Consider the following 25,677-nt stretch of genomic DNA (forward strand, 5'->3'; position numbering starts at 1 on the left):
GACAGATGGGAACCAGGTGGGGGGGACAGATGGGAACCAGGTGGGGGAGCAGACAGGAACCAGCTGTGGGGGGGGGGACAGATGGGAACCAGGTGTTTGTTGGGGGGGACAGATGGAAACCAGGTGGGGGGGCAGACGGGAACCAGGTGGGGGGGACAGATGGAAACCAGGTGGGGGGCAGACGGGAACCAGGTGGGGGGGCAGACGGAAACCTTCCTGGGTGGGGGGAAGCCCTAGCGAGCCCAGGGAGGGGATGGTACATCTGAAACCCTCGTTCTCCAGCAGAGAAGCACTGAGCATCCCCTGCCCCCACCGCCCCCGCCTGTTTGCAGAGCATTTAGAAACTTGAAAGCCTGCTGGCTGCAGAGCTGGCCCTCCGAGCACTTGTCAGATACAAATGTTTGTGGTCTTGCTTAAGCCTCAGGCCAGTCCCACCAGAGCAGTGCTGCCCCCATTTCACAGATGTGCAAATCCAAGGCCAGGAAAGTGAAGTCACGGGGGCAGGTCCAGGAGGCCCTCACAGCAGGACACTCTCAGGAGCAGCGTCCTGGAAGCTGGCCAGCCTCCACGGAGAAAGTCCCCGAACTGCAGAGACATTCAGGGAGCTGAAGCCTGCCAGCCACCAGCCGTCCAGGTGCCTGGGGCAGCAAACAGGTGGGGCAGCTTTGCTTCCTATCCCGCCAGCCTTGGAGGAAACACGCAGGACGCTGGGTACAGAGCCGCAGAGAGGGGCCCCCAGCCCCTCACCCCGACCCCGCGAGAGCCACCGCAATCCGCAGCCAGGCACAGACTGGAAGCTCCACTACCCGGCGGGCCCCCCCCCGTCCCCGTGCCCCAACCCGGGTGGTGAACTGGGGCGGGTGGGGAGACCTCGTGGTCAGGCCAGCCAGGGGCCACCTTCCTCCCTGGAAACGGCGTTCTCTCCACGTCTGGAGCCCTGCTCTGTTGACGACGCACTTTCTGAGCGAATGAAACGCGTCCTTCAAAGCACCCTCGACGGCTTCGTGCACCTGGCGGGGGGTCGTGTCTCCCGGAGCCGCAGGGCTCCCCTGGAGAAGCCTCTTCCCCTCCCCATCTCAGCATCGGCCGTGGGAAACCTGGTACCCTCCGCGTGGCAGAACTGAGAGAACCCACCAGGTGCCCGAGTGGAGCCCCTCCACGTGGCTCACATGCAGAGTTTTCTCGCGCCTTGGACCTCCGCCCAGCCCTCCTCCTCCCTCCCCTGCATCCAGAAAGCACAGTTTTCTCTACGGGTGCCAGGCTAGCGCCCGTGGGAGAGACAGCTTCCACAGAGACACCTTCCCCAGACCCCACTCCGAGATTAACCCACTTCTCCCCCAGAGCCGCTCACGTGCCCCGGGGCCTGCCTGTGACGGCAGGGAGAGCGTCTGCCCACGGTCTCACCCACGGGCCATACTGCCTTCCAGGAGACACTGGCGATGCCACTGGGTAGAGCCCAGGCCGGCCCCCGACAGCAGAGTGCGGTCCGGGTCCAAACACGCTGCGGTGGAGGGGCCCCATCTGAGGCTGCGGTCTTAGTAAAGCGAAACCACTGACGTGTATTAACGCTGTGGCAAAAACGTGCCCTTGGGTAAACCTTGCTGTGCTCTTAACGCAATGCCAGGATTTGAGAATATAGAAGCCGTTTTGTGCGTGGCCCTGTCCTGCCCGCGTCTGCCCTCGGGCCCGGGACACGCCTAGGTCAGTGTGGGCAGTGCAGACACAGTTCAATGGGCCTCTTTCCACGGGGATGGGGGGCCCGTTTGTCCCCTGTCCCCAAATGCAGGGAAAAGTCACCATGCAACTCAGACTCACAGGTTCTGTCTCCAGGAACTAGACAAGCAGATCCGGAAAGGGGTTTTCTCCAGATACCAGATGCCCCCCTGCCCTAAGAGGGCATGGGGGGGGGGGGGGAGGCCCACACCCGCAGCCAGGGAGCGGAGCACAGACGACCTCACTGCAGACGCCCTGCCCCGGCCTCCAAGAGCAGCAGGGATGCGGGCGCCCGGAGCCTGGGAAGAGGCGGGGGGGCCCCTCGCCGCTCCCGACATCCCTCAAAGCGTGACAGCAGGGGCAGTGGCGGCAAACCAGACGGAGGGCCCAGGAACAAACACCACCAAAGACAACGGGACCCAGAAATAGGAAACGATGCCTGATTTCCACCTCATCCCGCGTCTCCGCGTTGTCCCCGTGTGTGGGGGTTCGTGCCGGGGGAGGAGGTGAGCTCACTCCTAACTCAAACCATTGTGAGGGAAACGGACCCTCCGTCGTGCCCGAGGAGAAGAGAAAATCGTGGGGGCTTGGACGGTGGCCCACGGATCCCCCTTGAGGAGAGCCAGGGAGGGCGCTGCCATGGCCATGGCCAACAGGGTGATCGGGGGTCATCGTGTCACTCAGCGGACTGACCCCACCTCCGCGTGCCCACCGCAGGCTTGAAACACATCGTGTTTGAATTTCTAAGTGGCGCACTGTTCCGGAAGTTCAGAAAATCGGGGGCACGAACCGAACCGCGGGGGGCTGGGCAGCTCCTGGACGGGGCGGTCCCCTCTCTCCTGCGACTGAAGGTCATTGACACAGCCCCCCTCCCCCCGGACCCTGCCGCCCGAGGCCGTGAGGATGTTGTGCCCTCCGTCCGGGGCCCGAGGCCGGGGCTCCGGGACGAGCGGGACCCATGGCCGCCCTCCTCGAGGCTGCCCCCTCCGTCTGCAGGAAGTGTCTCCGCAGTGACTCTGTGGCTCTGGTGCACTCCACCTGTCACCCTTGTTTATCCTCAGCAGCCCTGTCACCTCCGTCCTGTGGGGCCGCCTGTAAAGCGTCTTCAGAAAACCGTTGGCGGTGATAACTTCTTTCCCCCTGGGAAAAAACGTGTCGTCTGTGTGGGGGCAGGGAGGCCGGAGCCCCCGCCCGTGGACAGCGAGGCCCCGTGAGAGCAACGCCCTCACTCGAAGGTCACGTAGATCTGAAGTCGGCACCGGACAAGGGCTTCAGGTGTGCAGAGCGTGAGGTCTCCCAGAAAACGGAAGCTGCCAGCCACACACCTGTCTGGGCTTGGACGTGACTCGCACCCCGCGTGCAGACGGGCTCGCCCCGGAAACAGACGACGGGGCGTCCCGACCCCCCTCCCAGAACGGGGTTCCTGCAGCAGCTCGGCGTCCCGAGAGGAGCACCAGACAAACGTAATTAAGTCCATGTGTTCCTATCAGCTGGGCCACAGTCCCTTGTCCCTAATTGCCACCTATTTGAAAGCTCTGATAAATGAATCAAATACTTCTCTTATCCCGTCATCCGGGACTCGGCGCGTTAATGATGACCGTATGTGCGGAACTCGAGTGGGAGGCCCGGGGGCTTCTGTCCAGGGAGATGTCTTCTGCTGCGACAGGGGCCAGTCATCTCTGGCAGCAGCCGGATCCTTCTAGAACGGTCTATGTTGTTGGACAAAGGTTCTGCTCAGCTGGGATGGAGGAGGTTGTGCCGTGCGAGGGGCCTGCACCCCCAGCCCCCCAGTTGGTGATGAGGCTGTGTGGTTGGGGGCTTGCATTCATGTGAGTCGTGCTGACCCCTCCCCCCCCTTCCCTGCAGACAAGCAGAGGTGCCTGAGCCTGAGCCTGGGCTCCCAGCACTGAGTGGCCACGGGGCTGCTGCCCTTCCCTCTGGAGACTTCCCTCCCTGAGGAAGAGGAAGGGCCAGCTTTCTGAGCTGGATGCCGCTCCGGTGTCCTCGCCGCCAGCCTGGGAGGTGGGACGGCCTCCGAGGCCCGAGCGCTGCGCCCGGCGGGGCCAGAGAACCTGTCCCAGCTGATGGGCTCTGCACATCCGTGGCCTCCTTCCGTGTGATCGGGCCAACACTGCAGCGTTAATTACCTAGAACCTTCTCCAAGGCTCCAGGCATTTGGGGAGCCCCACTTCACCATGCAGCCCCTTCAAGGCCGTGTGTAGTCCAAGATAATCATTGTTTCCTTAAAGGGGAACAAGTGAACAGAGAGAGAGAGATTTATCAACACAACCGCTGGTGTAGTCCAAACGTTACCCATTTTGGGTGTAACACCTGCCCAAACCCGACTTCCCAGGGGAAGGAGCAATTGAAGAACAGGAAGGAACGTGTCCCAGACTTTGGGAGAGGCCCCAAGCAGGCCAGGGAGAAGAGTGAGCTCGAAAGAGTCTTGGCAAGTGGGAAGTGACAAGGCCCAACTGGCCACAGCCTGGCGTGGGCATCTGCTGGTGGCCAGCCAGCCCCGGACGTCCATCTGGAAGGTGAGGGAAAGTGCTCTCTCCTGACTCGGCCCCGCCTCCCAGCAAGGCTTCTCTGCAAGGAGCCCGGGGTGGCCGCCCGCTGACTCCGGTGACCTCGTCCTTCCTCCTCCGACAAGTGTCCCACAGCGTTTAGAGTGCTGATCTCCAGTCCTACTGAACACTCTAACCAGAGGGGACGTGGTGGCACGAGACTCGCCTGTGCTGTGCACAGGACGGCCCGGGGTCCTCTGCTGGGAACCAAGGGCGCGTAGAGACCCATGGGGGGGCAACGATGCATCAGGCTTCCTGCAGGAGAGGCGAGAGATTTCACAGACCTGGCTGTGAGCCGGGCGTCAGGACTCCCTGGAGGGGCGGGGACGGGGACGGCGAGGGCAGATGGGGACGGCAGAGCGGAGGCTGGACGGTCACAGGAAGGCCAGCCCAGAGGTCGCTTGTGGAGCTGAGGCTCGAGGCCCACCCTGGACCGCGAAGGGCATCGAGGGTTTGTTCTGAAGAACTTCCGTCTCCTTCTGAAGCACAGGCGTGCGTCTCTCCAGACGTCTGAGAAGCAGGGACTCGAAGACGCCACAACGTGCAGCCTCATTACTTAGAGGCCATTGAAGGGCCCCCTCGTCTGCGCCCCAGGAGTGGAGGGAGGGACCCAGAATCTGGGAGGCTGGCTGCAGCTCGGGGGCCTTCCAGCCCAGGGCGTGCAGGGGACACATGGTTCTCGGCCGGGTCAGGTGCCGGAGGCAGACCTCCGCCCAGGCTGCGAGGCCGCCACCTCCCCTGACGGCGGTGTTCGAGGAGACGCCCGCGCCACGGGCTGGTGTCCCAGTAACTGCGGTCCCCTCACCGTCCCTGTCCTTTGACAACTGGTTTAACCACCAACATGACACAGACCACACCGTCCCTAAGTAAACCTTCCGCAGGAAGGTGTTCATTTCTGGGGAATCCCTCCCCACATGGGAGGGAGTCGCTGGGTGCACAGCCCCGAAGCCTCGGGGCCGAGGAGTCCAGTGGAGCACCGGCGGGCCGAGACCTCCAAGTCCCCCCCCTCCCCCGGGCCTCCCATGAGGCTGCTCCGCCTGAGTGTCGTTCGCGGGGGGTGTTCGTTTAGGAGAGTGTGATCCAGGCTTTATGCTTTCAGAAGTGCAAGGTCCTGAAGAGGCTCCCCCTGCCCCCCAAAAGGCCCCTTCCAAACAAGCCTCAACACTGCCTGGTGGTTCTCTTTCAAGTGATTACAGCCGCCCCGGGAATGCTCAGGAAGCTGGATGTTGGGATGAAAATCCTTTTGGAGAAGGAAGGGAGGACGAGGAGGACGAGGAGGACGAGGAGGACGAGGAGGAGGGGAAAACCCCACAACAAACCAAACCCAGATCCAGGCAGGTGGATGCAAAGCACCCAACTGATAGCAGGTGGTTCTGGGTCTGAGACCAGTGCCCGAATGAGCGTCCTGGACCCGATGCAGCCCAAAAGCCCCTCAGAAGCACGGAGAAGCTGTGTCTCTCCGGGGCAGGAGTTTAGGCCGCGGGGGCCCTGAGCGCGGGAACTCCCAGGTGACATTCAAAGAGGCGCCCCCCCCCCCCCATGGCTGCCACGGAAGGGCACAGAGCTCAGAACGGCCCACGCCCCCGCTGTCCTCGCCTTGGCACGGAGGTTCCTTTGCTTAAGAAGCCTTTGCTCCCGGTGTGAGGTGTGGGGCACAGGTCTGCGTTGTAGGTGGTTTGCTGGTTCTCTGGGGCTCCTGGTTGGCTCATACATGGATCCCAGAGAGCCCCGCACAGCAGCCCTCAGAGAGCTCACCTTGACCTTGCCGCTCAGGAACACGGAAGGGCCTGGCGACGGCCCGGGAGGTTATCGCACTGGGTCGCGGCCACCCCACCCAGGGTGCTTCTGGATGAGGCTGGCAATTCATTTCCCGACTCCTTTTCTAGTTCAGTCCAGGTTAACAGAGACTCCAGGATATCCCCTGCCCGAGCCGGTCCTGCCCACCCCCCTCGCCCTGGCAACAGCCTAGTGATGACCCTGTGCTCCCGCACTCGGCCCCCTGGCGCAAGGGCAAAATTAAACCGGGCGATGGCGACGTCATTACTTGCTGCCCAGGCTCTTCTTCCCGCCCCCCTCTCCGCCCCCAGCTGCCCCAGGCAGCCGGGTGGGCCTTGTGGAGACCAGACCCAGGGCACAGTTTGAATTATCAGGGTCCAGCAGGGAGGCCCAGAAGCCCGACATATGGGCCCACTCCTCCCTGAGACCCGAGAAAGACACTTTGCTTGCTTGTTAGGGGAGCGGAGTGTGCCAGGGCGGATCAGTCCTTCCAGAGCACCGTTCTTCTGAGCCCCGTGCCTGCTGCGTCCAGCCCAGCAGAGTCCCAGGGCAGGGCCACAAGTGGCGATGGGAAGGGAGGAAGCCTGCAGGGTCCCCACGATGAGCAGGGCTCCGCTCAGCCAGCGAGCAGCTCGGCCAGTGGGCAAGGCCGCGAGGGTGAGGAGGGGCTGGAAGCAGCCGGGATTCAGCGGACCGTAGGCTCCGTGCGGGCCGCGAGGGAACGCGGGGGCTGGGCTGCCGAGTCAGCCATGACCCGAAGACCTTGGGTGGCCGCTCAGGGGGGGACTCCCGTTGGATTCCCATGAGCTCAGCCCTGCAACCCCTCCTTTGCCCCCCACGCAGCCCACGCCGAGCCCCAAACCCCCCAAGGACCTACTGTGCAGGCCACCAAGGTCACGGGTGGATCAGAGGCAGTCCCACGTCCGAGGTGGGTCTGTCTGTGCTGGGCTCTGTGGGGGCGGCCGACCCTCCCAAGGGCTCGAGGGGCAGAAGCGGGGTGTGAGGCTGCTCTTGGGGAGGAAGGTGGGAGACTTGCTGGTAATACACGGGCCCCTCCTGCTCCTGCCTCTTCCCAAACCCTGAGGCTGCCCCCCTCCCCGCCCCTGCTCTGCCCAGCTGTGCACCAGGAGGGCCCCCGGGTCGGTGGCACCCCTGAGGTCGGGCGGGGAGAAGACACACGAAAGGCTCCGTGCTGGAGCCCAAATGTGGCCGTGATGTCAGCCACAGGCCAGAGGCATCAGGGCCCGGAGCTGCCACCGCGCACACAAGTCATAAATCCCGCCTAAGTGGCGCCTGTCACCTCACCGAGGCCTCGTTTCCACTCTGCAGCCACTGAAGGTGATTAATGAGAATTATCATTAACGCTAATCAGAGCCGTTTGGAGGAGGCCGGGGTGGAAGGAAATGCCCTTCGTGGGGCCGCGGGGACGGCTCTGTGTGCGCGCACGTGCTTGCTGGGGGCACACGCGCGCACACGAGGCCGTGGGCACCCGTGCACACACGTGCACGCACAGGACACGGCTCCGACGCTGGCTGGTGCGAGAGGGTCTGGGCAGATGGGGAGGAGCCGACGCTAAGAAGCAGCCTGTGCTTGGCGTGAAAGGCGGGCTCCCCAGCGGCGCTCGCGGCCCAGAACACAGGCCTCACATCTCAGCCCGGCTGGAGGGGGTTCTCTCCCCTGCCGCGAGCTCACGCAGGACTCAACGTGCTTGGCAGGTGCGTGCAGCCTGGATGGGCTTGCACAAAATTAGAGCCCGGCGTGCTGGAGGGCAGGCACCCTCCGTGGGTTCCGTCTTCCGCCCCCGACGCACGGCCTTGGCCACCGCACCGGGCCCCCGGCCGCCCACTCCCACCCCACGACACTGGGGATGTCCCCCTTCCCGCCCATCTCCGAGGAAGTGGCAGACCGGGGTTCCATCCTCGCTCGGGTGGGGGGGTGGGCAGTGTGGCTTAAAGATACAAAGTGTCCTTTTATTGGGAATATCAATTCAGAAAGGGGCTAGTAGTAAGCTGAGAATATTTGGATAAACTTAGGACTAAAAAAGACCTTTTGTTCCCTCGGAGAAAAAGGCTGCTGCACCACCCTGGGCTCACTGGAGCTGTTCCAGAAAAAACCGAAGTGGGAGCAGAAAAATGATTAGGGCGTCTCATGAAGGATCTTTAGGTTGAATGTTTATTAGTATTTATTTTATTTTATTATTAGAATGTGTGGTTACGATCCTGTTGCATAATGCCAGGCTGTAAACGTGTCTTCGCACACCGGCCCCGTCCACCCCAGTCACGGGCTCACAAAGGGGACACTGTAGCACTGGGGGCAGCCGGCGGGGGGGGGGGGGGCGTGTGTTATTTTCTCTGCTTTGTTTATGAGATGTCGGCCCGTTAAGGAAGGGGCACTTGCCTTCTAGTGTTTGCACTTGGACGAGCAAAGGGGTCTCTGCAGTTGGGGGATCTGGCCATCCCAGGAAGGGGGTCACCACCGACAGGAGGTCGTCCTTGTGGATGGCGTGGCAGGTGTGGCTCGGGAGGGGTCTCCTCCGGCGGAGAGGAAGGTCAGATAGATGCATGCTCTTGGCTTGGCTGGGAGCGTGGGGACCTTGAAGGAACCTTTCAGGGGACCCTCGAGTCACCTGACAGCCAGATGGCTTTTTAGGAGCCACCAGGATGTGACGGGGCCCCAGGACCTCCCTGCGCCCAAGTGTCTGTCGTCCAAAACATGCGTGCAGCCCTGCAGTCCTCTGATTTCGTGGCCGTGTCTCAACTTACAAGCTCCTAAAAGCAACTAGTTGACTCTCGAAGATTCCCGTGAAAGGACATCCCTCCAGAAGCCAAAACGGGATGAAAATCTCAAACCTGATGTGAATCCTCATCCACCCAAATGTGAAAAGAAAAAGAGCCCCCCCCCCCCCCGCTCCCCGGGTGAGTAGGAGGTAATGTGGCAAAGCTGGAGAGAAACCTTCGCTCAGAGTTCCACGCCCCTGCCCTGCAAATGAGGTCTAATCCCTGTCTGCCCCTGAGCTGTTCGCTGGAACGTTCCAGGATCTGAGTTCCATGCAAATCCTGAAATCTCTCCACCGACCTCTGCAGAAAATCCAAAGATGGAGATCTTCTCACGGGTGGTTATATAACGTGAGGCCCCCTGGCCTCCGGAGGCCGCCTCTGTGCCGTCACGCCCCAGGCGGTGGGGTGTGGTGACAGCCCGGCGAGCACTCGTCCTAAAGGCACATCTCCGAGCGTCCCCCCTGCCCCACCCTCCCCGGAGGCCAGGACCTGGGACGAGGCTCCCTTTCCAGGGACGGTTCTATGTGCCAGGCGTCCCCAGGGGCCTTGTCCAGGACCCCAAACGGGAGGCCTTCCACGGAGCTCTGGCGTGACCCATCCTGGAGCCCTCCGTCACAGCCAGCCTCCGAGACTCGGAAGAAGAACATTTGACCACAGGGAGTTACAACCGGCGGCTGCCTAGGACTGCCCCCCAGATTGGGCCGCTTTGCAAATCTTAAAGAAACACCCAGAGAGAGCTGAAGGCTGTGCCGTGGGGTCACTCAGCCGGGGATGCATTTCACAAACAAACGCACCGGGGCAGTGGATGGTACCTGCAAAATGCCAGCTGCAGAACTCCGGGCTCCGCCTGTATCTGTCAGCCGTTGTCCGTGGCTCCGATGCGCCCCTCGGGATTTCAAGGTCGTGTTTTCAGAGAGAACGCCTGCTTCCGCTGTGGAATATGTACATAAATGTAAAGTATGGGCAAAAGTGGAAGGAGTCGTGTACTTTATTCATTTTTTATTTAAAAAAATGTTTTTGTGTTTTATTTTATATTTGAGAGAGAGACAGACAGACAGAACATGAACAGGGAAGGGACAGAGAGAGAAGGAGACTCAGACTCCAAAGCAGGCTCCAGGCTCCGAGCTGTCAGCACAGAGCCCGACGCGGGGCTCGAACCCACGAACAGTAAGGTCACGACCTGAGCCCAACTCGGACGCTCGACCGACTGAGCCACCCAGGCGCCCCAGGAGTCGTGTGTTTTGAAGTAATTACGCTTCTGAAGTTGGTTTTCACAATTTGTAGCTGATGCGGCAAATGAATCACAGGGGTGGGAAGTGAGTGTGCTTATTTTAAATGTTTCTATCCTGTTGTGTGTTTCACTATGTCGTTAAAAAATTAAACTGGATAGTCAAACGAGAGAGCCTTGTCCTCAAAACAAGGCACTCGGGAAAGAGTCAAAGTTGGGGTTATTTGTGCTGAAGGAATAATTTCAAAATAATCCTCTAGAGGGAGGACTGAACAAAAATAAAATGAAAGCGAACGGGTATATCGTTTGGAGAGTGATGCACTGAAGGGCTGAACCTCCTCACAGAGACAGAGAATGTTCTAGAAAAGAGCCTGTGCCCCAACAGAGAGAGGGACCGTGTGCCCTGAAGAGAAACCCCTAGCTCCGTGCCCTTTCATCCCTGACCTCCGAGGGACCGCTGAGGACCCGCTCGTCCTGACAGAGCAACCCCGAAACTTGCTGGCGTGGGGTGCTGGCGTGGGGCGGGTGCAGGCTTCGCTGGGCCACCGCCGCGGTGGGCCCGGCTCTGGCAAAGACCCCAGGAGCCTCCGGGGAGCCCAGCTCTCCAGCACCTCCAACTGGAGGAAGTTTGGGGGTCCCGGCCACCAGAGGGGGCCCCGCCATCGAGCCCCCGGGGTGGCCACCGGGAGGATTTCAAAGCAAAGTCTTCTGATGCATAGCTGTTCTGCCCGGCTGTCGGGGAGCCAGAGATCCAGAGATCCAGAGATCCAGAGAGTCAAGAGGGACCAGAGACCCGCACCCGGCCCTCGCCTGGGAGAGCTTCTCCGAGCCCCGCACTTGCTGCAGGGCCCCGCTCAGGACAGCTGACCCGGGAGCCACGCTGCGCGGCTTTAATTAGGCGGGCAGGGTGTTCCCTTTCCCCGCGGGTATATGTTCACATCCTGACAGCATCCATAGAAACAGGTCTGCCAGAGTAAGTCACATATTCTTATATCACTCAAGGGAGGAAAGCGAACGCGCCCTCCCATCCTTTGCTTTTTTCAAGTGAAAAAAAAAAAATAATAATAACACAATAGCAGAATCCACAAAGAAAGATCCCCATTAAAATGTTCCCAGGCTCTTAAACACCCCCGTTTAAATTCTGGGTAATCGGCTGCATTGTGCTGTCCCCGGGAGGGGCCGTGGAGTTGGTGGGTGCCATTCAGGACCATTTGTGTCATATAAATGCTTGTGATTAGGTTTTTAATAAACCGTTTCGATTCTATTTCCTGGGCTTGAATAGATGCTTGAACTTGGCTGGCGTGGACCTGAAAGGGATCCAGGTAATATCATTGTGGGGGACACACTTTTAATTCCTTTGATATATTTCGTCAAAGGTGACTGGCCGTAGGAACTGGCTGGAACATGGGGAAAGACGGAGAGCTATTGAATTTAATTGGTCCCATTTGTCATTCAAGACTGACTTTGCCCACCTCTGTCTATGAATCATTTTCAAACTTGCCGATCGGACCAACTGTGCCCACAGCTGGGGAAGGAAGCCGGCTTCGGGCTCCCGGGGAGACGTCTCAGGCCGAGCTCACGTCCAAGGGCAGGCCTGGCGTGCAGCTCAGGGTCCATCACCGAAAACCCGGATGGCCTCTGGCTGGGATGATAGCGCTTGAGAATCCAGGAGCCCGTGACACCCAGAAAGCGGGTACGGCCCCTCCCCGTCTCTGTCATTCCACGTCTGATACGCGGAGACGGCTGGGCGCGAGAGAAAGGATGCACCTGTTGGATTGCAGTTACGGGAGCCCGGGGGCCTTTCCCCACTCGTGCAACTAGACGGTGGCTGAGCTCTGGGTGCCCTGGGAAGCAAGAAATCCTAGGAGGTAGAATAATTGCAATCAACTGTTCGGAGGAAAAGCGGACCTCCAGTCTCCATGAAGCCAGACAAGGTGCAGACCCAGGCCCAGGGGGGTATTCTGGGCCTGCTCGGGAAGGACCCAGAGTTGCCTATTTGTAAGGCATCCAAAGACAATAGCATCTGCACCAGAAGCCCTCTGCCAATGACCATTTTTGTATGTCAAAGAGCTACAAGAGGTGCTCCTTCTGGGACAGGCAGGTATTTGCTTAGGTTTGGCCTGTTGAGATTTGAGCTATTTCCAGGAGCTGATCTCAAAACACCACCCGATATGGAAGGCCGTGAGTCATGGTACTTCTCTGGACTGATACGTCCCCAAGGAGGAAGAAGGATGGGCTTGGAGAGACTGAGTCAGCGGCAGGGAAGGCACTAAATATACCCCACCGGCTCTATCCTGGCTGCTGCCCCAGTGTCCTTGAACACCTACTGTGTGCCAGGTTCCACAGGGTGTGAGCCCGACAAGTTAGCGTGGCCTCTGCCCTGGGAAATAGGACACTGTCACGTTGACTAGGGGGAAGTCGTACTGTCACCCTGGATCCAGGAAAAACTGTAGCTCTGATTTCCAGCAAGGCAGGGCAACTAGAAGGAGGGTGTGTACTTGCTTGAGCAGAACCCATGGAGGAACAAGGAGGAGGGGTCGAGAGTGGGACAAAGGGAGATGAGGAAAGAAAGACCCACTGGGCAAAGCCATATGGAATATGGCAGGAGGGAGAGGTCTCAAGTGCCCATTTTGTCTCCTAAGCATTCACTGAGCACCCATTGTCTGCCTGGCTCTGGGAATCAGATGAAACCCTCAAAGCTCTCATCATCCAGGGGAAGAGGAAGGAATCATGTGGACAAGACAGTCACAGCCCACTGTAATCTGTACTGTGATGGGGCAGGGACTGTGAGGACCCCCAGAGGGGCCCACCCTGATGTGTGGGATCAGGGCAGGTCTCCTGAGAGAGGCGTCCCTGTGTTCTGCTGCTTTATATCTCCTGGAAAGATGCTCCCTTATATCTCACTTTGGCAAGTGGAGGAAGCCAAAAGTGTCTGGACAGGTCTGGAAAACTGTGCCTCATCCATCCATCCATCCATCCATCCATCTATCCATCCATCCATCCAACAGTCCACTCATCCATCCATCCATCCATCCATCCAACAGTCCACTCATCCACCCATCCAGCCAGCCAGCCAGCCAGCCAGCCAGCCAGCAGTCCATTCATCCATCCATCCATCCATCCATCCATCCATCCATCCAACAGTCCACTCATCCATTCATCCATCCATCCATCCATCCATCCATCCATCCATCCAACAGTCCACTCATCCATCCATCCATCCATCCATCCATCCATCCATCCAACAGTCCACTCATCTATCCATCCATTCATCCAGCCAGCAATTCACTCATCCATCCATCTGTCCAACAACATATTCATCCACCCATCTATCTACTCACCTACCATCTATCCATCTATCCATCCATCCAACCAACCACCCATTCGTCCATCCATCCATCCATCCATCCATCCATCCATCCATTGGTGGAGATGCTCAGTGAGCTCCAACTGAACACCAGTCCTTGGCAAAGCTCTGGGAAAGCCTTAGTTGTTCTTGGCCACCATCCTCAGGTAGAAGACAGGTGAGAAGGACAGGACCAGCCAGGGTGTGCAGCACTAGTCCCCATAGGTCATGAAAGGAATGAGGCAGGCAGCCAGGACCCATTATCCAACCTGTCTGCCCCTCTCTTGCTGTGCAACATCGGGCCAGTTACCCAACTCCTCTCTGTAAGTTTCCTCATCTACAGAAGTGCCTACAACGGTGGCTGCCCCTTTGGGTGGATGTGAGCCTTTCGTGACTCGGTGGGGAGGCTCGGCAGTGACTACAGAGTCAGCGGTCTGCAGGGGGGTGGTGGCCGGAGGGGCATGTTGCCTCTGCATGACGGGGAGCGTGGTGGGAAGGGCCGGGTGGGCAGCCCCTGTAGAGAATGTCTGAGGAAGGGATGGGAAGACTGCGCTTCTCTCCGCCCAGACGCGTCTGGTTCTCTGAGAGGTGCATCTGGAATCATTCCTCGGTGCAGCCTGCATGCATGATCGTCGTCCGCAGAGACAGGGATGGACCCGGAGGGTCGGAGGACAACCAGGCCCCGGACCTCAGAGCGTTCTATCCAGGTCACGGGCTGGAGGACGCACAGGTAGCAGCCGAGCAGACAGAGCTGGGTGAGGAGGCCCTGGGGGGCCCGAGTGGGCTTCTACATTGGCTTCCACTCTGGAGGCTTCTGTCCAGCCGAGAGCGCGTGCCTGGAGGTCTCCAGCACCCCCGCCCCCTGCAGTCTGCAGCAGCTGTGAGAATTCCTCCCGCACCTGCCGGGGAAGGGAGGGGGGGGGTGCGCCTGTTCACAAGCTCTGCAGTTTGTCACCCTCTATGTGGCCAGAGAAGGGTTACAAATGTGACACCTCCCGGGGCCTCGCATCAGCCTGTCGGTGGAACCGCTTCCTGTGAGCAGACCCCGGGCTCCCACCCACCCCGGGCAAGGACGCCGCCACAGGCGTTTGGTTTTGGTTGTTTGGGCTTTTTTTCCAATCTTTTTTATGATCGAGAACAAAACAGAGGTGTCTCGCTCAGAATGTCACAGCTGAGCCTGCGGTGCAGGCAGCCCTTCGGCTCACAGGCTTCTGCTCCCGGCCCAGCTTCAAATCAAATTAGGGTTTGAAAAGACGTTGGGGCTGTTAGCATCGTAACCACAGCAGCCCGAGGGGCAGGGGCAGGAGGGTGTGGGACTTGCAAGCTGGGCGGTGGGGCGGCGGTGGGGGGGGGGGGCCTCACGAGCCAGGCCAGGACCCGGCCTTCACCTGTCCGACCCTCGGTGGCCCTTCTTGGCTCCGCCCTTCCCTGGGCCTCAGCCCCCGCCGTCAGCCTCCAGGCCCAGCAGCAGAACCACTTGTGAAATTTCCACCCAAGGAGCTGGGGCCGAGTGGGGCTGGGACCCTCCGCGCCGGTGTTTGCCGGGGGCCCTGGCGGGACCATGCTTCTGCACCTGGGCGCCCACGAGACAGGTGTCGGTGTCCCCGCGGCGATGCCGGGTCAGGGTGGGGGTGCACATGGGGACAGAGCGTGTGCACCCAGATCATACCTGGGTGATTTGAGGTCAGGAATCTCAGCAAGACCGGCTCTGGCAAGAGGGCTCTCTCGTCACACCAGCCGGCCCCGCAGAGGTGGGAAGGAAGGGAGGCCTGGGTCTACGGGGCCTACTTTCCTGAATCTGGGTTCAGCTGAGACCCCGTCTCCATGCTTGTGAGAAGTTCTCCCATAAGGCCATGGCAGTGGGTCAGTGGACAGGTGTGGTGGGGCCCAGCCGCCCTGTGGCTGCAGACGCCTGGGGCTCGGCCCTGGGGCTGAGAGCAGGTGGGCCATCGGCGTGAGGAGCCCACTCCGTCCAGCAGAGAGGGGGGCGGCAGGGGCTTCGGCACAGGCAGCCAACCCAGGCGTCCCCACGGGGACGGAAGGCCAGTCCTGGTGTGGTGCCCCTGACTATCCACAGGGAACGGACAGAGCAGGCCCCAGGCCCCAGCGCCCCAGGCACTGACATCAATAAGTCACCCCGCTGTTTGTCCTGGGACCCTCGGGAGAGTGTGACCCACTCTGGTGTCCTTCTGGGGTTGGCTAGGAGGGAATGACATGTGCCGTCATCGCAGATCGAGGTGGCCCCCAGGCGACACATGGGCCCCCCTGCACGTCAGCGCCGGGCACGTCCCTCGGGAGCTCCGACACCAGACCCTGGGGTCCCAGCTGTCTCGCGGGAAGGGCTGGGTGACTTTCTCACTATTGCGCCCGCCTCGATGTCCCCTCCCACCTCCTCTCCACCCGCTCCCAACACAACCAGGCAGTCATACACGGGGCGTTCACCTTCTGGAATACCTTCCGTTCGACCTCGATGCAGGACACCTTTAAGGAGGACGCATCTGTAGACGGGGTCCCCACTACAGAAATTCAACGTACAAACGACATCACAGGTGAAAGTCTTATGTCATCCCAGCAATGACATCTGAAGACGGAGCCTCTGGGCAAAGTCGCCCCCTGGGAGTGGCCATAACAGCCTGCACCCCCATGGGGCGGGGCAAGGGGAGGGGGTCCTCGGGACTCCTGCCCATCAGCCCCTGGCTCAGCTCGCTGTTCTGGTGCCGGTGGGTCTGTGACGAGGACCCTCTCCTGCTGGAGGCCGAGGCTGGGCCCGGGGCTCTCTCTGTAGTGACCAGGGGCTGTCTCTTTGGGGACGCCCTGAGAAACTCCAGAAAGCCCGCCTCCTGCACAGGTGGGCAGCAGGGCTCCCGAAGGGAGACACACACCTGTTTGCTGGGCGTCCCTCTCCTACTCACAGCCAGAACTGATCTGTCCCCGTCGGGGTCCTGGGGCCTCCCACTGAAGATTCCTGACTGGCCAGGGGACGACTTCCTCACCGGCCGAAGACCCAGGAAAGAGCCCCGCTTCTGGCCGGTGCCCTCACGGTCCTGTGCTGGACAGAGCCCCCCAGCCTAGCGCGTCTCTGGAGAGCCCGCAGAGCAGGTGCGGCCAGCCGGAGAAGCAGCCGGCGCCACAGCCATCAGTAGCCAGGAACGAGTCCCCGCGGCACGGCACACTTGAGCGCTCTCGGAACCCGTGTGGGCCCGGGGCTCCGTGCCGGGTGTGTGCAGCAAGCTTCCAAAGAGAAACCAAGTGTCCCTTACAGTGCACACCACGTGTGCAGGGAGCCAAGGGCCTCCACGCACGCAGCCAGAAATCAGGAAAGAGGATTTCTAGCTCCAAAGGAGGGACTGAGGCAAGACGACCCGACAACCCCTGTGTTGTCGAGTTAGGAATTATGCGATTTCAGGGCAGGACAGGCACATACAGGTCAGAGTCCAGCCTCCCTCTGAGCACCCTGGAAGGACGGCCACCTACACCTTGAATCCCCCCAGTGACGGGGTGCTCGCCTCTCGGCAAGGGCCCTCGCCCGTCCACGGGCTGCCTGCGGAGATGTCCCAATGCCACTGCCACCTCCACCACTGCTGACCACTCGAGGGGTTTCTGTCCCGTTATTCCCTCGGACACTTACAAGCGCTGGTCCGAATCCCCAGTCTGCCCGTGTGCTCCTCTCGGGTCAGGGCTACAGCCCGTGGCCTGGGGACAAGATGTGCGCTTGGGAGGAAGCCCAGCCCCCAAACACCCCCTCAGGCTGCAGAGTGTGGGGGGACCCCCAGAGCGAGGTCACGTTCAGGTCACAGCAAGGGCCAGTGACCCCGGTTCTGCTGCAGGCAGCTCAGAGCAGCCCTGAGCTAGACATGCTTCTCTCGGATCCTTGAGACCAACGACCTCGGCCCTTGTCTTCCCCAGACACGCATGGGGAGCCCCCTCCGGCTGCTTCCAGAAAACACTGGCTCTCTAGCCCCTCTCTCTCTGGCCCTTGCCCTGGAGAACTGGCTTCCGTGAGATACCTGTTTTTCCTGGAAGCAGCCCCCTTCTGCCCGCCTCTCCCCTGCTCCCTCCACCCCCCTCCACCCCTCCCTTCCCTCACTCCCCCTCTCATCCCCACCTCCCTCTCAGCCAGAGCAGGTGGGGACCCAGGCCCATGACCTGCCTGCCAGGACTCCTGTCTGCTTGTGTTGTGACCCCATGCTGTCAGCCACATTGATGGTCAGTGCTTGGTCATATCACCGCTGAGCCCCACAATGAGAGTCAGGACAGGGGATTTATGAACTCATCCAGGCTCCCTCTGCACCCGGACAGAGGTGTTTCCAGAATGCCTTTCCCCCACCTCCTTCTGTCACAAGAATGGACTTTCTGCTTTAGTTACTCATGGACCCCATGAATCGTAACCACGCTGTGTGTGTGTGTGTGTGTGTGTGTGTGTGTGTGCGCGCGCACGTGTGTGCACGTGCCTGCATGTGCCTCTGGACAGAAACGAGACCCCCACGGCTCTGGGGGTCCTTAGAGAAGGGGTCAGGGTAGGAGGAGGCCATCCCCGGTCCCCCCACCACTGTCACAGGTGGACACCATGCCCGGACTTCGACGGGGCTACCTTACAGCCACGGGGGGGTGGGGGGGTAGGCTCGCAGTGCCCGCGCCTTCCTGCATGCCCCGAGTCCATTAGGCGAGCTGACGACAGATGCCTCGGCATCCCCCCTGCACGCCCGGCCAGGGCCGTGGCTGTTGCACGTGAGGGAGCCAGCCCAGCAGAGAGCCCACAGATTAGAAGTGCAGGAAACCTCAAATGATGTGCAAAAAAAATTGTCAAGGTTAAAAGAATTTTTCCATCCCTTTGCTTCATAACTCAGCATTTCTGATGGCGGTGATTTATGAGCGAGGGGAGCTGGCAGGGGGACCGGGGGTGGGGGGGCCTGTGAGGCCGAGTGGGGGGACGGACAGGAGGCAGCTGCTGGGAGAGGCTCTGGGATCCCCGAAGCTCAGCCCCGAATAACCCGGAGCAAGGCTTTGGAGTGGGGTCAGGCAAGGCAGCCGGATGGCAAATCTAGAGACTCGGCCCCGAGGCCCCCCAGGCCGCTGCCTACAAGGGGGTGGGGCCGGAGGGGCGCAGGGGGGAGAGGCCGGGGGGGGCTGGGCCCCCTCCCTCCTTCCCTCCTCAGGCAGCGCGCACAATCAGGGGACAGCCACTTGCCGCTCTCACCCTCCCGCATCCACTTGTAACTGTCTCGGGCTCCAGGAGCCAAGGCGGGTGAGGGGTGGTCTCAACCTGGCCTTCTGGGCGCTGGAAGGTCTCACTGTAGGAGAGGCAAGGGCAGAGACCTGTGGCCTCCTGGGCCTGCTTTCTGGACTCCAGGACCCCGTGGGTCTTTGAGCAGGCACGGAGACCCTCCCTCCTGTCCCTGACTTGGCTCCAGAGCCCTGCGTCTGGCTTCTGTCTCCTCTTGCGGCGAACCCGGCAACACCAGCACCTGCGGTGACCAGTACGGGGCCGCGCAAGCACAGACGGAGACCTGAGCCCACAGGGGCTCTCGGGGTGGGCTTCCCAAAGGCCCAGCTCCTCCACTGCAGAGGCCCTGCGGGGAGGACGGAGAGAGGAAAGGAGCGGAAGCCAGAGAAGACACGTGTCTGCACCCCACCTCTCCCTGCCTGGAGTCACAGAGGGCACGGGCCCATCTACACCCCAAACCAGAGCCAGGCCTACAGTGTCCTGCCTGCCGAGCCAGGGGCTCAGGCCTCGGTGAGGCCCAGGTGAGGCCCCACCGCCCAGCCGCGACGGCAGACGCAGGCCTGGGCCCTCCCACCACACGGGCATTGCAGGTTTGGGCCCCAGACCAGGACTCGGACCTTCTCTGGCGAGGAGGTACCTGATGCTGCTCAGAGATAGAGTTTCAGGGAGGAGTCCCCTCTGACCCGCAGGACCCGCCAGGAGGTGACGCCCACCCTGTGACCACCCAGATGGTCAGGGGTTGGGGGGACAGGCCTTCTGGGCTGAAGGGAAGGGGCACTTCCCAGGGGGCACCAGGAAGGAGGGCTGCTGGCCCTCCAGCGTGGAGCCTGCCCCACAGGGACAGGGACGGCTTGGCGTCCCGTGCGGGTAAGCAGCCAACCGTGTCCACGCCCAGACATGCTTGAGAGGACGAGAGGGCTGCCTGGCACAGGGAAGGCTCAGGAGAACACGGGGCCATGTGACAGCACCTGCCCGGCTGTCCTAAGGGAGAGAGAGAGGTTGGTTCCATGAGGACCCAGAAAGCTCACGGGAGGGCTGGGGCATCTGCGCCGAAGGCGTTCCCTGCCCACAACAGGACCGAGGGGAGACGAGGCCGCTGTGGGGGGACCGAGGGGAGACCAGGCGGCTGGCTCCAGGTGCGCACGTGGGACTCGGGCGTGGGCTCAGGTGGCGGTGCTGGACCGACAGGTGCCGGAGGGCGACGGACAGTCACTGTGGTCCAGGCGCCCTGCGCTTTCCCTCATCTGCCCCCAGGACAAGTCCTGTGAGCACCCGGAGGGTCAGACTCACTCTCTGGGGGGCACTGTGGAGCCACTCCCGCGTGGCACGGAGCTCCCCTCGCGGCAGGCCAAGAGCCCCGAGGACTGAGCCTGCAAGGCACAGTGCAGAGTCCCAGCCCCCAGAGAATGTGCTCTGTCTCTGGGACCCACATCCCAGGACGATCGTTCCCAGCCGGGGAGGTGGGAGGCGGGGGGGGGGGGCGGGAGGGAGCAGCCGTGGAGGACGGTGGCAAAAAAGGACGCAGATGAGCGAGGCCCCCCGGGGAGGGTGCGTGCAGGGGGGAAGCGGGGGCCTCTGGGAGGTCGGTCCTGTAGGCTCCCTCGGGGCCACCTCCTCACTGGGGCTGGTTTGTCTTTTCCCAAAACATGTTGCTGGTTTCTCAGCAACCACCTGAGTGGCGCCTCACACGTGCACACACACACGTGCATTCACACGTGTGCACACACACGCACAAGCATACACGTGCACGTGCAAATGCACTTGCACGCATACAAGGCACACATAAGCACACGTGCACTTTCGCGTGCACACACACACGTGCATGCACACATATGCACACTCACACATGCACGTACACATACACGCATGCATATACACACGCACACACGTATATGAGCAAACTGGGTGAAGAGGGCTTCTAAGCACTTAGGACAGTGGTTACTTGGTTAGTTGGACGGATGGATCAGTGTCCCTCTAGCCACTACTTGGGGAGACAGACCCAAGCCCGTCAAGGTGAAGCAACACCCTTGAGGCAACAGGTCAGCCCGGGGTGGGGGGGAACCACGGGGGCCGCATGGGCAGTGGGGGCGGAGGCCGCAAGGGCTGTGACGGTCCCAGCAGCCTGTGCCCTCTTCGTCATCCCCAGCCGGTGCCACGGGTGGGGTCGGACAGAGACAGTGGCTGTGGGGAGGGGGGGGGGGCATCACAGGGAGCCCGGGCCCCCGGAGGGGGGTGGGGTGGGGTCCATGGGTCTCGGCCGCTCGGCCCCTCTTCCTCCTGTGACAGAGGAAGGTGGCAGGACTGCCCCTTCAGTTGACGTGCCGCTAACCGCAGGTTTTGCTTTGTGGGTCTTTTCTGCGGGTTTCCTGCAGTTGGGGTAGGAGGCGCAAGGGGGGCCCCTGAGAGGCGCTAGTGCCCAGAGGGGGGCCTCTCCCGCGTGGGCCTGCGCTCCCATCCCTGCCGGCCAGCCCCAAATGGCCTCCCGATGCCGGCCTGGAGCCAGCCGTGCCCCTGCGCCCCCTGGCACCCTGAGGGGTCCGGCTTCTCTGCCCTCCAGCCCCACCCCTCCGTCTCTCATCTCCCTCCTCCCCAGGCCCCCTGGCCTCTCTTCCCTCTCTCAGAATTAGGCCCATTTGGTGAAAGCCCCCCCCCCCAAAAAAAAAGGAGAATCACAAAACCGTGGTCCCTGGGTTCGGAGCCCCCTCCAGATCAGCCTCCAGAGACGTCAGCAAAGCTGGGCCTGAGCTTGTCTGCTCCGAGACCTGTCATTTATGGGAGGCACTGCTGGTGGCTCCAGGAGGGGCTCCAGGCACCCCCGTGTGCAGGGGGGCAGACGGGACGGAGGCAGGTTCCGCGTCTCCCGCGGCAACGCGCCTGCCTCCCGAGATCTCCGTTTCCTCACCATCAGAGGCCGGGCGGGGACCCTGGTTGTGTAGAAAGTGTCTGTGGACATTTGGGGAGCACTTGAGCTGTTACAGAGCATCCAGAGCTGCTGGTCAGAAGAAGCTTCTGCGGGCCTCTGCCGGGAGCTGCCCTTCCCCGGGCTTTATTGTCCAGAACGGGCGCTCAGGATGCCCTCCGGGGGAGCAGAGGCCATGATGCTTGGGATCAGCCTCCTCTGTCTCTGCCGGGACAGGCTGCTACCCCCTGCCCTGACTTTACTGGGTCCTTCTGACACCCTGTTCTCATGTCCCCTGCCCACTGGATGCCCCTTCCTTCTTTGAGGCTTCAGCCCCTCCCTCCTAGGCCGTAAGACCTGGGGCTGCGCTGCCCGGGAATTTGGTCCAAGATGCCGCTGGCTTCCGTGGCTCTGGACTCAGAACCCCGCGCAAGCACCGGACGGAGCAGGGGTGAGGATGGGAGGGATTCTGCTGCAGGGGCACCCCTCTCCCGGCGGGGGACAGCATTCAGGTCTTCTAGCGAATGACCCGCTCGGACACACACACCCGGAGAAGCTCCAAGCCCTGCCCGCCAGGGGCTTGTGCAGAGACCCGCGGCGGGGACCGGGTCAGTGACGCCGGTCACGCGCGCGTTGGCCGCTGGGCGCGCCGGGAGAGGCCGGGCATCTGCGGGCCCCGGGTGTCAAACGGAAACTTTTCACCTTTAAGAAAACTGAATGCTTTTCTTGCTCTCTTACTTTCAGGGGGATGTGCACGCCGGTGTGGGCACACACGCCTGCACACGCACGCTCACGCCGAGTCCCGTGCGGTCACACACCCCGACAACACCTTTACCTTCGAGAATGTTTTTTCTCCAGCCCAGCGCCCCAGCTCCCCTTAGCAGAGGGCTCTGTTCTTAGACACAGTGGCCTCCGCTTTCTCACGTGTGGGGCGGCTCTGCAGGGGGGTGGGGGGGCGCGGGCTGTGCAGCCCCTTTACTGCCAGACCAGGGCTGCAGTCTGCTCGGTGAGAGGAAGGGCCGTCCTCCTGTCCCTCCGCCAGGCTCTCAGAGGCTCCTGGGACGGGCAGCCGGGGGGAGGCGGGGGACAAGGACGTGGCCAATGCCCAGGGGGTCTGCTAAAGTCCAGACGCCAACTGCCTTCCTCCTGGGCCCAGACAGCTGGTCCCTCATTGGGCAGTTGCAGGCTGTGTAGACCAGCACACAGGATGTGTCTGACCCTCCTCGGTTCTCGCGCTCCCCGACAGATCTCCGAAGACCTGAGCACGGAGAAGCTCTGCATGGACGCTGCCCCAGCGGGGTCCGGCGGCTGGCTGAAATACATCCGGGTGGCCTGCTCCTGTAATGACCAGAACCTCACCATGTGCCAGATCAACGAGCAGGTGGGTCTGGGGCTTGCACACCGGCCCTCGGAGTGGCTCTTGGGGCCTCGGCGCCCAGACAGATGGTGGGGGCGGGGGGTGCCGGGGCGGAGGGGCAGCCGGGCCCTGCCGGGCCCTGTCCTGCCGCGGGGCAGGGAGCTCCGTGACACCCCGTGGTTGTTCCCTGGAGCCTTCTGTTGGCAATCCAGTTGCGCACGGCTGTCCTTGCGGCTCCGCTCGGAAGCGCTCTCTGGGGGGCCGGCACCGCCCTCCGGGGGTGCCCTGTGAGCCCCCTACGGCGTCCCGGCCAGCCTGCGGAGGCCACTGGCTCCCCCGGCCGACAACGCATCTTTCTCCTGAGCCTGGTGGCCCTGACTTCAGCCCATGGCGGCCGTCCGGGCTGAGCGCCGAACAGGAGAGAAGATGCCGTTTGCAGCCCCCACGTGTCCCCAGTGCTGGGAGGCCCTATTCCGTGTCTTTAACTACAAGGTTGCAAATGGCCGCTGAAGACTCCCCACCCCGGAGCCAGGCCCCTCGGCACATCTCCACTGCATTCCCGGAGCAGCGCCGGGCTCCTCGGGGTGCCCGGGTGCCCGACCCGGCCGATCGAAGCAGCGTGCGCTTGCCGAGAATATCTTGGGGTCCCACAGGAGATTTCATCTGCGAAAGGGATTCCGCTGCTTCCAAAAATGTTTTCGGAGACCACATAACAAAGACTGCATTCTCCCGTCGCCCGTGCAAACCATTAAAAGTGGTTCGAGGCTCTTGACTTCAGAGAAACAGTTTTGCATTAGGAAACACAGAGAGCACGCACCAGGGAGGTCCCTGGGACCCCCGTCAGCTGCCCCCCCTCATCCGCTCAGGCTCCTTCTCGGCCCTGGGGCTCGGCCTGGATTAAGCCCTGGACACAAGCTGCCGCCAGACGCGGCGAAGTTGGAATCCACCTCTGCTCCTGAGACGACTACAGCTGTAGCCAGAACCCAGCATTTTGAGAATAAGGTGGTTTGGGTTGTTTTGTTTTGTTTTGTTTTTTGTTTTTTGTTTTTCTGATTGCAAAAAATATTGCCGAAATTGAAGCCAAAAAGAATAATCCTCAAAAATTAGAAGAGAACTTAAAAAAACAAACCTCTTTTCCTTCCTCCAAATGAAAGTGAAATCTGAGTGACGGGAGGTCAGATCTAGGCACGCCCCTCCTGTGCGGACCGCGCGTATCCTCGACCCGTGTCTGGAAGCTGATGGGCAGCGGAAGGAACACCATGGGGCCGAGCCCAGGATGGCACTTCCGTGAGAGGCAGGATCCAGATTCTCCGTTTAAGAAACATGTTTGCTGGACCGTTTGAGCCAAACTTTAGTAGCAAAGCAGGTACCTTTTCATGACAAGCTTCTAGAAAAGCACACAGATGTGTCATCAGACATCTTTGTTTTCTTATTAACATTTCGGGGAAGCGTTTCTGCCAGCTCCACATAAGGGTCCACGTGGGACTGACTGCTTTGCAGCAAAGTCTTTCCATCTCCTTCCACCAGGGAACAGGGATACTTTCGGCTGGGGTGGAGTGAGTGTTGAACCCCGGCTGTTTCCCTTAACCCCATTGAGGGGGGTGACCGGTCCCGACGGCTGGAAACACCGGTTTCTACAGAGCAACAGGCTTGACCTGGGTTGGAGCTGGAATAAGAACGTCCCTGAAATATTAATAATAAAACAAAGATTTTTGAAGACAGGCTTCTCTTTGAGAAGGAAACATTACACGATATTAATGGGGTTTCTCAGATGTCCATAATCCCAAGAGTTTCTACCAGGATTTCCTAGCACTTATGGACACCCCAGCCCCCGCTGCCTGCACTCGCACACGCGCACACACGCACACACACACACACACCGCTCTCGACAGCACGGACGTGGAGGGGACAGCGTCCAGACTGAGAATCTAAGAGGCATAAGGCAGTGTGGGTTTTGCCAGATGGTGCTCAGAAGCCCGTCACATGACCCCAGCCCCCGTTTTGAGAGGACGAAGAACCCTGGGCAGGAGGGGGTCTCGGGGGCGTGAAGAGAAAGTCCCTGAAGTCACAGCTCCCCGAAGAACCGAGCTGGCAGCTCCGAACAGGAGACCGTGTCCTTCCGAGGGAGCCACGCGTTTCTTCCACGGACTGCGGCTCCCATGGCCGTGAGCACAGCCCTGCCTCCAGCTTCTCGTTCATGCCACAAGGCCCCCTCTCGGCGCCCTGTGGCTCTGATGGCCACCTCTGTCCCCCTCTCTGCAGCTCCAGACGGGGGAGCCCAGGGCAAGAGAGGCCACAGTCGGGCCGTGGATTTCCTCCTGGACTCAGCCCTATCCACTAAACAGTGGCGAGCGGCTTTCACAGACGGTCCTGGGCCAACACAGGCTCTGGGGCAGCCGGTCTGCTCCGGACAAAGTGTCCACGGCCTACGGCTGGGGGCTCCAGGTCTGTCTCTGGGTTTTTGGAAGTGGTCGGATCACAGCCGTAGACTCTGGAGGGCCCTGATTGACCTTCCCACTTAGCATAAACGGGAAGCAAAGGGGAGCCCGCGGGCAGCAGAGTCCCCCCGGGTAGCATGACCCTCCCCCGGCCCCGGGCGACCTTCACTCCCCTCCCCCTGCCGCCCGCCAGCCCCTGCTTTTCCTTCTGGAAAATCTGAGACGCTCAGATCACCCCTGGGTGGTTCTTTCTCCCGCAATTATGGGCACACGAGTTGGTCTGAAACGCTGCCGGAGACAGACGGGGCCTGTCCCTGGATTTGTTTTAACGTTAAGCCCGAAATCAAGAGCC

At 61.2% G+C, this 25,677-nt stretch overlaps 1 protein-coding gene across 5 annotated transcripts in view; it reads left to right on the forward strand.

Moving 5' to 3' along the window:
• PRDM16 (PR/SET domain 16) overlaps positions 1-25,677 on the forward strand; it is a 255,306-nt gene that overhangs the window by 180,900 nt on the left and 48,729 nt on the right. For all 5 annotated transcript variants that reach the window (XM_040459139.1, XM_040459149.1, XM_040459158.1 and 2 more), the window contains exon 4: positions 22,777-22,911. In XM_040459139.1, coding sequence (XP_040315073.1) covers positions 22,777-22,911 — 135 coding nt within the window. The remainder of the gene's footprint in view (positions 1-22,776; positions 22,912-25,677) is intronic.

Source organism: Herpailurus yagouaroundi, unplaced genomic scaffold, assembly GCF_014898765.1.
Source record: "Herpailurus yagouaroundi ecotype Mexico unplaced genomic scaffold, PumYag 77, whole genome shotgun sequence".
Taxonomy (NCBI): Eukaryota; Metazoa; Chordata; class Mammalia; order Carnivora; family Felidae; genus Herpailurus; species Herpailurus yagouaroundi.